The following is a 13,945-nucleotide window of genomic DNA, read 5'->3' on the forward strand; positions in this document are numbered from 1 at the left end:
ATGGGGCCGGAGGAGGATGGGGAAGTGTGAATCTCTTTCTGACAACTTAAGATCAGAACATGAAGAGGAAATCTATTTAAACCTCAAAGCCTGAACCTTAGTGCTTTTCAAATCATGTGAACTCCCTTGAACTCAATCTCCACAATGCAGAGAGATAGCCTGGTCTCCTGTAGCTTCTCAAGCCATCTCCGGCACCCGTGTGTAAGTTCCCAAACATGCACACATGTCCAGCTGCAAAGTGGCTGAACAGCCTCAAGTTTCAGACCAAAGAACACTTCTAGGGAGGGAACATCTGATGAGTCTTTCGGATTCTACTTATTCTATTCATTATTTACTGTGCTTTTTAAAAGAGGCTAGAATGGACATAAAACTACATGGAGGGGGCTATTCTTTGCCTAAAGACATTCCTACTTATAAAGCCAATTCCTTCTCTCCCAAACCACTTTCCTTTCCATGGGGGAACATTTGTAGAAAACTCAAGTAAGTTTGAGTCCTGGGGTGAGAACAGCAACTCATTCACTACTTGTGCTTGGATTCCTCCTTAGAAGTATAGACACGTCAAAGAGGGAATGGTGTTAACACTGACAGGTTTTATCAGTTACCTTACTGTCTCAGTCTGGTTCCCCCTTTCAGAGGATGAGGAGAAAAATGCACTTTCCCGAATCTTTCCTATGTTATTATAGAGGAGCAGCTCATGTAGTTCTGGGCTAAATTTAAATCAAGCTGCCACTCAGGAAGCTCCCACTGCCTGTCAGTTTCATGAATTCTAAAAACTATTCCTACCTGTAACACCCTCAAGACATCTCTCAGCAGAGAGCAGGATTGGCCCTTCTTATGAGAGCAGTTAGGATGAAATTAAGCCTACACGTCACCTGAGTGATTCACCTACTACCTGCCAACTAGGTTCTGGGACTAGCTGAGAGGGTTCCCCACTCTGTGCTCTTTGCTGCTGACCAATAACCAATGCTGGCATGCATCAAGCAACCCTTTTCTATTCCACGTGGTCACAGGCAATGAGAAGTAGCAGTTGCATACAGTACAGATAAAAATTTTTCCAGTTGGTGAAAAAAAAAATCCCAGTGCTTGGTGGGTAGTAGATCGTGTAGCTAAAGAAGCTATTTGTCAATAGAATTGCAGCCCTTGTTGGAGGGAAATTGCCTGATGAATTTTTCAGACCTGGCAGAAAATGCAGAGCACATATTTCTAAAGACAGAATTTGACCTGAAAATCATTATGCTGTTGCTTGAACATTAGAAAATAATTCCTTTTAATACCATCCAACACAAATTGTCTTTGTTTCAATGTTTATAATCCTTGCTTCATCAGAATAAGATTAACTGAATTAGAAGACGACCCTAAAAAAAGGATAATTCTGCAACTGGAAATTATTTCAGAATGTTCAAACATTTAAAAATGAGCTAGTAATATTGTGAGGTTAATTTGTGCAATTCCAAAAATCAAGTGTTTTTAATGAAAATATATTGCAAAAGTCTATATGCTGGCAACATTTGTATCTAAGCTATAAAAAATCTTAACAACAATAATAACTAAAAACCTCACCAAGCCCCTTAGCCACATAAAGCTGAAAAAAACCCAGCTTTTAGTGGGGGGAAAAATATGGTAATTTTTCTGAAAGAATGCTTGTTGGTAATGTATTGCTTTGTTTACTGTATACTTTGCTAGATGCCAAAAAGGCTCATAATTTTAGGGGGTCGACAGGACTGTAATTTCCTCTCACCCTCAGCACAGGATGAGTGGGTTCAACATCCCTGCAGGTGCCAATGCAGAACCACCGGGTCCTGACACAGTGTAGAAAACGAAGTCTGTATAGAAGAACCCACTGGAGAGTCGCGTAGCCTTGGCTTCAAGTGAGGAAACGAGCACCATGTCAGGCTTTCCTCGGGGAGCACGCCCTTGTTGCTGACTGTGTTCCAAGGAGAGCTGACCCATTAACCCAAGAGTTAATTCCCTGCTATGCCTCCCTGGCCTCGTCACCAAATAACCGTTTTCAAACAAGAGAAGGGGAGCATAATCTTTAATTGTGGTAGTCAACCTAGCAGGACAACAAACAGCAGAAAGATTACCTCAGTGCTGTACATGTAACCAAGACCTCTAAAATGCTGGGGTGTTTTTTACAATCCCTTTAGTAAGTATGAAAATTGGTAACGTGAGTCCTCAGTGAAGTTATTGTAGGAAAGTCCTTTTATTCGTTATTGCTTTTCTCCTCAAGAGGCGCATTATTTCCATCTCTGCTTTGTCTGATTTTTCATGTTCACTGACTTTGCCTGGGCAGCCCCACCTCTCCTTACCTTGGTGCCAGTGTGTCTAAGAAAGTTTTTCCCTTCCCCCTGATTCCTTGTAATCAAATCCTAGGGGCAGGAAGAGATGATGCCTGGGTGACAGAACACTGCAATTTGAAGTGGGGCAGTAGTTTTTTAGACAGGCTCTTCCTATTCAACCACAGAACAGCCCTGTGCCAGTCCATGCCAGGGCAGACACCGGGACCAGACTCCGACTGAAATGTCGCCGCCCCTCTTTGCGAACAGATGAACAAAACAGAATCAAAACAAAAAAAACCACAAAAAACAAAAACAATCAACAACAAACACATGAAAGACTCAATGTTGGTTTTCTTCAGGGCATGGCATAATGACAAGTCGCGGGCGCTATCTAGCTGCCGCCATCGCTATTGCAAAGGGCTGCCTGAGTGCCCCTTTCTTTTCAGGGGATGGAACCTCTCCAACAGCTTCTTCTTTTCTACGTCCGTGCTGCTGGCTGGTAACAGATTGGACGGGGGTTCTATCTCACTCAGATGGTAACTGAAATTCCTGTAAAAAGAGGTTAGGGGGCGGGATGATGGGAGAATCATCCCCAATGTGAAAGGTCTCCGCTCTAAGCCATCCATTTGTGGTAGATGACCTTTACAGTATCAATAACAAAATGTCTGACAGCTCAGAAAGTGGACAAGCTACAAACATCGTTCAGTGGCAGAGCACACAGCACGGAAAACAATGCCCGTCTCTCCCGCATCCGTGTCACCGATCTCCCAGGCCAGCGTGAAGACGGGTCTCGTGGAGTCGCGATGGGGGTTACCTGCAGACCGAAAGGAGAAGTGTTCCTTCTTGTTCCTGCTCTGGTTTCAGACATCGTGGGATGGTGATGCCCTTTTGTGTTAACACTGTGGAGGGGAGTCAGCCCTGCTGAACCGGGTGCCGCTAAGAGAGCCAGCTCTTACGCTCAGCTGGACGGGTGGCATCCCTCACACCAGCATATGCCTCCGGCGGTGCAGTGCCAAGTGGTCTGACCGGGAAAAGCTGCGATCGCAGTCCGCGCACTTGAATGGCTTCACTCCCGTGTGTTTGCGGTAATGCCTGGTCAGTTCATCCGAGCGAGCAAACTTCCAGGTGCAGCCTTCCCAGGTGCACTTGTAGGGCTTCTCCCCTGGAAGACACAAAGGGACATGCGCTTTGGTGCTCCATCACTTTTCTGTAATAACCAAGCCAGCACTACCTCCTGGGAAATGGCTGTTTTCAGTGGGTTTTCCATTTGGTAATAATCCTTTCTCAGGAAACCTAATCATCCCATCAGCAGGTGTGGGGTCAGATGGGGGGGGGAGGGTCAATCTCCTCTCTCCTGCTGTGACATCTGGCAAGTGCGTTAACACTTGCATCTTCCATTACAGGTAAATTACTCTGCAGTCAAAATATCAAAAGGCACAGACGGCTACTGGGTGGAGCAGCCGCGGACCACTAGTAGACTCCAATGGGCTATCAGAGCTCTACCTTGCTTGATGTGGCTCTTCGGCTGAAATGCACAACAAATCACCAAGGGTAGCTAATTACGTTTTGTTTCAATACTCCAAAATGTGCATCTCACTTAGATGGGTTAAGGCTATTTTGGAATACAATGTCCACTTATCAGTAACTGAAAATAAATATAATTTCATTAAAATGGAAAGCACCCCCTCCAAATGAGGTATTAATAAGTACATATAATTCATAAACATCTAATTTTTGCATGTCTATTGGGAACAAATCCGAGATATCTTAATAGTGTAAAGTTTAAATACTTTTTTCAGTGACTTGGGAATTAGAGCAAGCCCTGAGGAATCCTAGAATCGGTTCAGTGTAGAAACTTAGAGTAAAAAGCAGTCTGAAGAAGTATGTAATCTGACCAGGTCCCTCAGTCAACTTGGAAGGACAGTAAAATATGCAAAGGCTTTGCTGGGAAAAGATACACTATCTATTGTCCAAATGAGCTCCCAGGGGGAGCGGGACAATAGCTGACCCAGGTGTGCTTTTTCCTGGCTCTCATTCAGAATGGGAGCCCTGTCCCCATGCAACCCCACAACACTGATCTCGCCTCTGCCCCTGCCACCCAGTAGCCAACAGCATGCTGCTTGGCCACACGTGGCCTTTGGTGGACAGGGCCCGAGAAGGGAAGAAAGCTACCTGTTGATCCGTATGTAGAGAGCTGCAAAGTGAGCATTGTTAACCCCACTTTACAGATGAGAAAGCTGAGGCTCAGTGTAGTAAAGCAACTTCCCCATGGCCAGAAAAAAGATGTGTTTGGCTCCAAGTCCAGCACTTTTCACTGTGCAACAGTGGAATGGGTAATTCTTTCCTCATCTAAACTTCGTTACCTCTTCAGACAGTTAGTGCTACTTTCGTAGCTACTCCCAAATTACTCACTTCCTATTCCTATTAAATCACCTATCACAGTAGAATATACAGATTTTGTTTATATGCCTTTCTCCTTTACCAGCTTCTCCTGAATACATGGAGATCAAGAACCAGGTCTCCTCTAGTTCAGTATCTTCACAGCCTAAAATAGGTACCAAGCAAGTGCTTAAATGAATTAATAACACTGCAACACATACACAGAGGCACACATACACAAAACTACGAGTAATGCCTACATGGGAAAACTAGATGGAACTGGACCCAACATTTTTCATTCAATTGTTAACGAAATACTATCTATTAGCAAATGGCCCTTTCAGAAGTAAGTGAATAGTTCAGACCAGTTAAATCTACAACTATTGATGCACTTAATTGTGGCCCAAAGAAACCTCCAGGTTACTCTGAAAGGGTTCTTTTCAAGAGGAAGCCTACTGACTGGATTAACCCCACACCTCACCTTCAGACTCATTCTGGATGTCCTATGGAGACAAAAATCTCCTTTGCAGATGTCTATTGACCAGAATTTAACAGAATTAAAAAAATAAAATAAAATCAGCAAAACCCCTAACTTAAAAAGATTGGAGGGTGTGTGTGTGTATTATATTGCATATCAATGGCAACTGTTGACAAGCTTTTATTTACATGTCATCCCTGTATGTTTTTGAAATTTACATCACGAACATGGATTCTAGTAAATTCAGCTTGATATAAATCATGTCTTCATTTTTGGGGCACTGAGCTCAGGTAGCTGACTCTTTGTCACCAACAGGTATCTCCTAGCTATCACCTCTTATGTTACTATGGAACTAGCCACTGAGAGTATAAGGCCTAAGAAGGGAAGGCTAAAGGATTTTCTTAATTGGGAAGAAGCATTTCTCAGTTGTGTGGTAGGAGGATGTGTGTGTCCAGCTCGGTGAGGAAGTGTCATATGAGCATGGGTGGGATCAGACATGCTGCTGGACCCTCAGCTGGCCATCCCAGGTCAGGTGAGGGGAAGAGGCTCCACAGCTGGATGGGCCTAGAAGGTCAGTAAGGGCAAAGAGAAGGAGACACGTACTATCTGACACTTCACAGAAACTTTGCTGACCTTTGATGTAAGGGAGGCACCTCTGCTTTTTGTAGGCTTTTGGATTCTGTGAACTTATTGAATTGGAGTATATGATGCAGATGGTTACTTTGGGATGGGTGGGTGAGGGAATATTTTGGCTATAGGATAATCACTCATTCTCGACTCAGTACCTCAGTTACAATTCTAACAATTCTCTCAGTAATAAGCACACAATATTTCACATCAAATACTCTGAAATGAGAGTTCTTGGCAACAGAAAATGAGTGATTCTCTGAAAAGGCTCACCGGATTCAATCAGGGTTTAAAAACTATTTTCAGGATCTTTTTTGCTCATTAAAAAAATGAAGGTCTTCGTTATGCGGGTGAGGGTAGGTCAGGAATGTCTCTCTATACTTTACCTGGTAACCGAAAGAGCAATGATTCTACACAGAGATGAAGCTCCCTCACCCCCATACTTTTCAGGACAATTGTGTTACAATGGAGAGAAGAATCAGAAAGCTGGAGCTTAGATGTTCGGCAATGTTTCTAAGATGGATATTTCAACGGGGAGGAGCAGGGAAAGCAACAAGTCAGGGCACTGGACCAGGGAAACAGTAAAAATCTGAAAAGTACTTTGTGAGGTGGAATCAAGTGCAATATGTGATCATGAAAGACAAAGGTGGCAAAATGGGTGAAGGTGATCAAAAGGTACATCTTCCACTTATAAAATAAGTCATGGGGATGTAATGTACAGCATGGTGAATAATGTACAGCATAGTTAATAATAATACTGCATTGTATAGCTGAAAGTTGCTAAGAGATTATAAAAGTTCTCATCACAACAAAAATTGTATCTATGTGTGGTGATGGATATTAACTACACTTATTGAGTGATCATTTTGTAACATAAAAATATCAAACCATTATGTTGTACACCCAAAACTGGTATGTTATATTCTAATTATGCCTTAATAACAAAAGAGATAAGAGAATAGACCTCAAAAATATAAGAGGCATATATTTCCCTAGTCATGAATAAAACCAATAAAATAACATATCCTATATAATAAAAGCCTAATATGCTAAGTGACCATTCATTCGACCACTTGCTATGACACACACTGACCACCGGGGGCAGACACTCCAATTGGTAGGTTAGCTTGATACTGGGGTCTGGCCGAGATGAGCTGGACACGCCCTGGAGCCCTTCCATGGTCTCTCCCCAGCCCCAATTGTGCACCAGTGGGGTCCCTCGGCCTGGCTTGCACCCTCTCGCAATCTGAGACCCCTCGGGGGATGTCAGAGAGCCAATTTCAGGTCGATCTCCACAGGCCAGGCTGAGGAACCCCACCTGTGCACGAATCCGTGCACCGGGCCTCTAGTAAGCTTATAAGTTACTAGGGGCTAAGTGATTAATGAAGGCATAAACAAAGAATGTAAACCTCTACTGAGGAGGGGAGGAAGGAGAAAGTATGTCAAAAACCAGTAAATTTAATTATCTGAGTGATAAATGAGTTTTCCTTGAAAATTTTCTTACAAAAATGTATAGATTCTTTTAAACATCAAAAAAATCTTATGCTAAATACTAGAGGCCTGCAAGAGTAGGCCTTCCTTCCCCTGGCTGCTGGCACTGGCTTCCCTCCGGCACCCGGGACCCGAGCTTCTTTCCTTTAGCCACCGGCAGGCACCTCGGACCCGGGCTGCTTCCCTCTGGCTGCCCGCAGGCATCCTGGACCTGGGCTGCTTCATTCCGGCCAGCCACAGGCACCCAGGACCCGGGCTTCACTCTGGCCCCGGGCTTTGTCTGGAAGGTCGTTGGGAAGGATGTCTGGTCTAATTAGCATATTACCCCTTTATTATTATAGATTCCTTGTCCTTACTACCTCCTTAATAAAATTGGGAAATGGGTATTCTATCTTCATGTTTAAAAACAAAAAAGAAAGCAGGAAAAAGCAAGATCTTCTAATCTCACTTCAAAGTCAGAGGCCAAGCTATGGAGGTGGGGGAAGAGGAGACGGCTACTCCCAGTAGGCAGGGAGCTAGCTGGCTCCTGGCCCTCGCTAAAGAGAGACCTAGGTTTTGATTGTACCCACCCAGTGCCTAGCATTTCATTATAAAACAAACAAACAAACAAACATGAAATGCTCCTTTTGAACTAGTCAAGTTTTAGAAACAGATATAAGAACAACTTCAGTGACTATTACATTGTATTAAACAGCACTTTACACTTTGTGCTTGTGCTTTGAACAATTTAAAGGGTATAATCTTATAAACAAATTAAGATAACAGAAACTAACTTCTTGATGTGAATAAAACTAATTAAAATGGTAAGTTTGTAAGATATGTTATAGTGTGCATAAATGATCTTTGAAGGATATAATGAAGAACAGACAGAATTCTACTTTCTTTCCTTTAAATCGTGCTAGAAAATAGAAAGCTAAATTTAATGTTAAAACGTCAGTGGTAGCCCTGTCTGGTGCTGGGTGGAGAGCAGTTGTCTTGTACACCAAAAGGTCGGGAGTTCGAGTCCCAGTCAGGGCACATACCCAGGTTGTAGTTCAGTCCTGGTGGGGGCGAGTGCAGAAGGCACTGGATTGATGATTGATGTTTCTCTCTCTTTTTCTCTCTCTCTGTACCTCTTCCTTTCTATGTCTCTAAAATAAACTAAAAAAAAAGCATGTTTTCTGGTGAGGATTTTTTTAAAAAAAGCTGGTGGTAGAGAAAGAATGGCAGGTAAGTTTCCCACAAAAGTCTTCTTATGGGAAGTGTTGGCTTGGACAACAAAAGGAGTCAGGCTTCTCCCCAGGTCCATGTTCTGCTGCTCACAGCTGGTCTACATCAGGCTGAACGACGGCGATAGTACACCTGACTTCTAGTAATTTCTTTAGGAATAGTGAATTGTCCTTAAACTCATTTCAACTAGAATTCTGCAAATATATGATTCAAAACTGTTTTCCCTAGAAATAAACTAAAAATGAAAATAGCCTGCCCACCTTCTTCCTTTTTTCTAACCCACCAATACACTTACGATCCCTTGTGGCAACATCACTGAAAATATATTCAACATTTTTCAAAATAATTGAAAGTTTTGACTGCACCATCACATCCCCTTTGATTTTCCTTATATTAATCCTATGAAATAATGCAATGATAGAAAATGGCATGGCATATGTCTTAGTAAATGATTTTTTTAAGTTGCTACTGTATAAGGAAAATCAAAGGACACAAGCTGAGTAGTTGGGAGTTTAACCTAAGCCATCCCCCCTCCCCCTCACATGTGGGGGTTTATTAACTTCTAAGTCTTCAATTCTGAAGTGAAGGTCCTGAGGAATCCACAAGCCATTTCCACTTTTCGTATTTAACTAAAAGAATCTGACCATTTTAGCACAATTTCTGCCCTCCCCCAGTTCTCTAAAAACAACAAAACAATGACAAAAAAAACACACCACCCCCCCTCCCAAAAAAAACCTGGACTAAACTATAAAAGCATCTGAAAAATAAAATGTTACCTGAAACTAAGAGCAAGAGCTTCTATTTACTAAAGTAAAATAATCCTGTAAAGTTTTAAAAAAGACCATACCTAAAAAAGAGGGTTTGTTAATTTTCATTCTAAAATACTCTTTTTAACTCTACATTTGGGGTTTATGTTAAATATAATTTGTTATGCATATCAGCTTGTGTGTGTGAGTGTGTGTGTTGTGTGTTGTGGTGTGTGTGTGAGTGTGTGTGTGTGTGTGTGTGTGTGCTTACACGCTTTCACAGGCAAGAATTCTAATTAAGTGTTCTGGGAAAATAAAAACTCACATTAGGATTTTTTTTAAACAGTCAACAAAGTGATTTATTATGAGAACTGCTGTCTCTTTCAATTTTAGTTAAAGAAAAGGATTAAGAGTCACTAAATGCATTTCCATGACATTTACCCAGCAGAAGGCATAATAAAGGCTAAAGAAAACACCAGGTATTGAAAGGATTCCCAAAACTCACGAAACAAAAATAACTTTTTCAGGTACCTCCCATTTCACCATGGGAAGTGCTGAAAGGTAAATTTGTACTGAGACAAAAGACAGGTGCCCTTTCATATTAAAATGACGTGTGAGCAATACACATAAGAGGAATGTGCAGTTTGAAAACGCTTGGGTCAAACAAAACACGCATGTTCTCACATCAGCTTCTCTATTATTTTCTCAAGCAACTGAAAAGGAACACCTTTTGCAACAGGAAACAAGCATTTTCTTTGGTTCAGAAGTACATTTCTGAAATGATTCCCTGTTTAACTTTTATAAAAAGGTGCCCCAGACACTGACAAATGAGCTTCATTACACTCAAGGTTCAACATATTTGCTGTGACAATCTGTTTCACTTGAGGAATGGTATTTGCATATGAGGGAGAAAAAACCAGAATCAAGATTCCTATCTTGTCTTCTGGTTTCTGTTACATTAGTTCATAAAAGTTCACAGAATTTTAGATCTGGAAGGAAACTAGGTGCTTTTAAAATGAGAAAACAGAAAGCTAGAGCTGAGAATGGATACAAGGCCCCTAAATTATCCAGGGGTAGACTAGCTGCCTTCCTTCTTGGTGGGGTGAAGGGGACATGGAAGAGCACAGGCTTTGAAATAAGGCGGAGTGCATGCTCCAATGCAGGCTCAGTACTGACCGAAAATTCAGTCTCAAGCTAGGGAGTTAAGCTTTCGGAAACACAGGTCCCCCACCTGTAAAGGGGACCACTATTCTTACAAGCACTGTTGTGAAACTTAGAAATACACAGGCCATCAGCCTGGCAAATGAAAGGTGCTCAATAAAGGATGTTCAATTGTAAGGTTATGAAATTCAAAATTTTTGTTTTTGTCTCTGCCCAGGTAGCCCAGTTGGTTAGGGTGTCATCCCGATACACCAAGGTTTCGGGTTTGATCCCGGGTCAGAGCATATGTAAGAATCAACCAGTGAATGCATAAATAAGTGAAACAATAAATTGATGTTTTTCTCTCTCTCTACTTCCCTCCCTCTTCCCTTTGCTCTCTCTCAAAAAAATTAAAAAACAAACACAAAACAATTTTTGTTAAGAAATATAAGCAATAAAAAATTAAAAATAGATCCTTTTGCTATTTTTAAGGAAATGAATGAAGGTTTTCAGGTAATTAGAATGCTTATACTAATCTTGATTTTTCTAACATTTTATATATAAAATTAATTTTTAGGCCAAACAGAGCAATCTGTTCCATAATTTGCTTGATCCATTTGGTTCTGTCAACTCAATCAATATGTTAGTCTATGCCCCACAGAATTTTCTGGTCTGAATTAATTGATTATATTTTTCATTATGTGTCAACAAGACCTTCCCCATGCAATTCCATAATGCATCTCTTTGATTAAAAAAAAATAAAGTAGATAGTACTTTCTATTTACCACACTTGTCTCTAAGAGTTTTCTGGATCTGAACTCATTTAACTTTGACAATTTCCTGATGAAGTAGTTGCAATAACCAACCCCACTTCACCAGAGTTAGTATGTGGTGGAGGTGGGATTTGAACCCTGGGAGTCTAACACCAAAGTTCATAATCTTAACCAATACTCTATAATGCTTCTGAACACTTGAAATCACTGCTTTAATAAATCAGGGTATCTAGTCAGAACTGGACCAGCAGACTAAGAATGTGAATTAGCAGTTATAGTACAGACAATGTGTTAACACAGAGGCTTAGCCCTTCTCATCTAGAAATCAAATATAAATAAACAAAAATATCATATAATGAAAACATATTTTACTCAAAACAAAAAGTTCAAGGTCTAAGATAGTACTTCATTTGGCTGTTCTGAGTTTATTTCCATGTAGTCACAATATTTATTTTCCTGTGGGTCTGGTTACTTTTTCCTCAGTTTCTTTTGCAGAGACCTCTTCCTTTACTTGTTACATAAATGTTTACCAAGATTTTGACTTTGACTTCTCATCTGCATGTTTTCCTTGGCTCCCATGGCTTCCACCACAACTCATCAGGGAAAGATTCTGAAGAATCTACACCTTGGTCTCTCTCCTAAGCAACACAGAGATAAGACATTTCCAACTGACAGCCTGAAAGCAACCTCAACATGACCAAAACTCTACTCAGCATCTACCACCTAGACAAGACATGTTCCTCCTTCTGTTTGTCTATCTGGGAGAAAAAGGCAACTCCATCTACTGAGGTATCAAGTCATACATATCTCCACCTGGAGAGATTTCTTGGACTCCTTCCTATCTGTTAGTCTCTACCTGCCCCAACCTGACTATGACATCTGCCAGTTCTGTCTTCCAAGTATCTGTCTAGTTCTCCTCGCTTCCTTTACCCACACTGTGCTGGTCAGCCTTTCTTTGGATTCTCACCACCGCTCACCAATGCCAACTTCTAATGGTTCTGTTTCCCTCTCTTACGTCCTACCCCTCCAAGTTATTGTCTGCATGGGATTAAATGAAAACTTCCTGAAAGGCAGTCTGACCATGTAGCTCTTGGCATCCTGCACACACCTGTGTTAAAACTCTCATCACAGCCCACTGTGTCTGGTGGTTTTCCTGTCTGCCCACCCCACTCAGCAGCACAGCACTGAGGACATCTTTGAGCTCTGTTCATCACTGTACCTCCAGGACCTAGCACAGTGCTCTGTGCTAATAAATGCTTATTGATTAAATGAGTGAAACTAATTTAATTCAAATACTTCTTATGTGAAACAAAGAGAGTATTGCTTTCATTGTATGCATTCTACAATTTTATCCTATTTAATGAATTTGAATATTTATTTTTGAGGGGGGTGGGGGATTACAAAAAGGGTAAAGGGGGTCAAATATATGATACTGGAAGGAGACTTGACTTTGGGTGGTGAACACACAATGCAATATATAGATGATGTATTATAGAATTACATACTTGAAATCTATAAAATTTTATTAACCAATGTCACTCTAATAAATATAATTAAAAATAAAAATAAATAAAAGTAAATATTGGAACCTAAAAAAAGAAATGAGCTGTCAAGCCACTGGGAAACATGGGGGAATCTTAAATGCATAATGTTAAGTGAAAGAAGCCAATCTAAAAAAAGGCTACATACTCTATGATTCCAATTACATGACATTCTGGAAAAGATAAAACTATGGAGTCAGTAAAAAGATCTGTATTTGCCTATAATTTATGAGGGTGGAGGAGAGATGGAAGGAAGGATGAATAAGTAGAACACAGGATTTTTAGGGCAGTGAAACTATTCTGTGTCATACAGACACAGATGGTGATGCATTTCATTATCTAAACCAGCCGTGGGCAAACTACGGCCCGCGGGCCGGATCCGGCTCGTTTGAAATGAATAAAACTAAAAAAAAAAAAGACCGTACCCTTTTATGTAATGATGTTTACTTTGAATTTATATTAGTTCACACAAATACTCCATCCATGCTTTTGTTCCGGCCCTCCGGTCCAGTTTAAGAACCCATTGTGGCCCTCGAGTCAAAAAGTTTGCCCACCCCTGATCTAAACCTATAGAATGCACACCACCAAGAGTGAACTCTAATGTAAACTATGGGCCTTAGTTAAAAACAATATATCACTACTAGTGGCCCGGTGTATGAAATTCGTGCGGAGGGGGGGGGGGGGTCCCTCAGCCCAGCCTGTACCCTCTCCAATCTGGGACCTCTCGGGGGATGTCCGACAGCAGGGATTGGGCCTAAACCGGCAGTCGGACATTCCTCTCACAATCCGGGACCGCTGGCTCCTAACCACTTGCCTGCCTGCCTGCCTGATTGCCCCTAACCACTACCCTGCTGGCCTGATTGCCCCCAAGTGCCCTCCCCTGCAGGCCCGATTGCCCACAACTGCCCTCCCCTGCAAAAAAATCCTCTGCTGGCCCAATTGCCCACAAGTGCCCTCCCCTGCCACAACCTGCCTCCTCCACTGGGACCTGCCTCCTCCATGCCGCGCAGAGCTGTGGGACTCCCAGGCTTCACCGCACAGAGCGGTCACCGGGCCCTGCCTCCACTGTGCATATGGCCATCTTGTGACGACATTCCTCGCGAGGACCACCTAGGCTTTCATTAGTATAGATTGTCTCATCAGTTGTAACAAATGCACCACACTAATGCCAGATGTTAATAATAAGGGACACCAGGGAGTGGGGGAGGAGGGCGTATGTGGAGACTCTAAACTTTCTGCTCTTTTTCTGTAAACCAAAAGCTGTTAAAAAAACAAAGTCTTC

General features: G+C 41.8%; 1 protein-coding gene across 1 annotated transcript in view; it reads right to left on the minus strand.

Moving 5' to 3' along the window:
• Positions 1–2,985: 2,985 nt before the first annotated feature.
• The window catches only part of KLF12 (Kruppel-like factor 12), a 449,138-nt gene continuing 438,178 nt past the window's right edge, over positions 2,986–13,945 (minus strand). The window contains exon 9 of the mRNA XM_005872669.2: positions 2,986–3,441. Within this exon, the coding sequence (XP_005872731.1) occupies positions 3,260–3,441 (182 nt within the window). The 3' untranslated portion in view covers positions 2,986–3,259. The remainder of the gene's footprint in view (positions 3,442–13,945) is intronic.

This window comes from Myotis brandtii, unplaced genomic scaffold (genome assembly GCF_000412655.1).
Source record: "Myotis brandtii unplaced genomic scaffold, ASM41265v1 scaffold387, whole genome shotgun sequence".
Classification (NCBI taxonomy): Eukaryota; Metazoa; Chordata; class Mammalia; order Chiroptera; family Vespertilionidae; genus Myotis; species Myotis brandtii.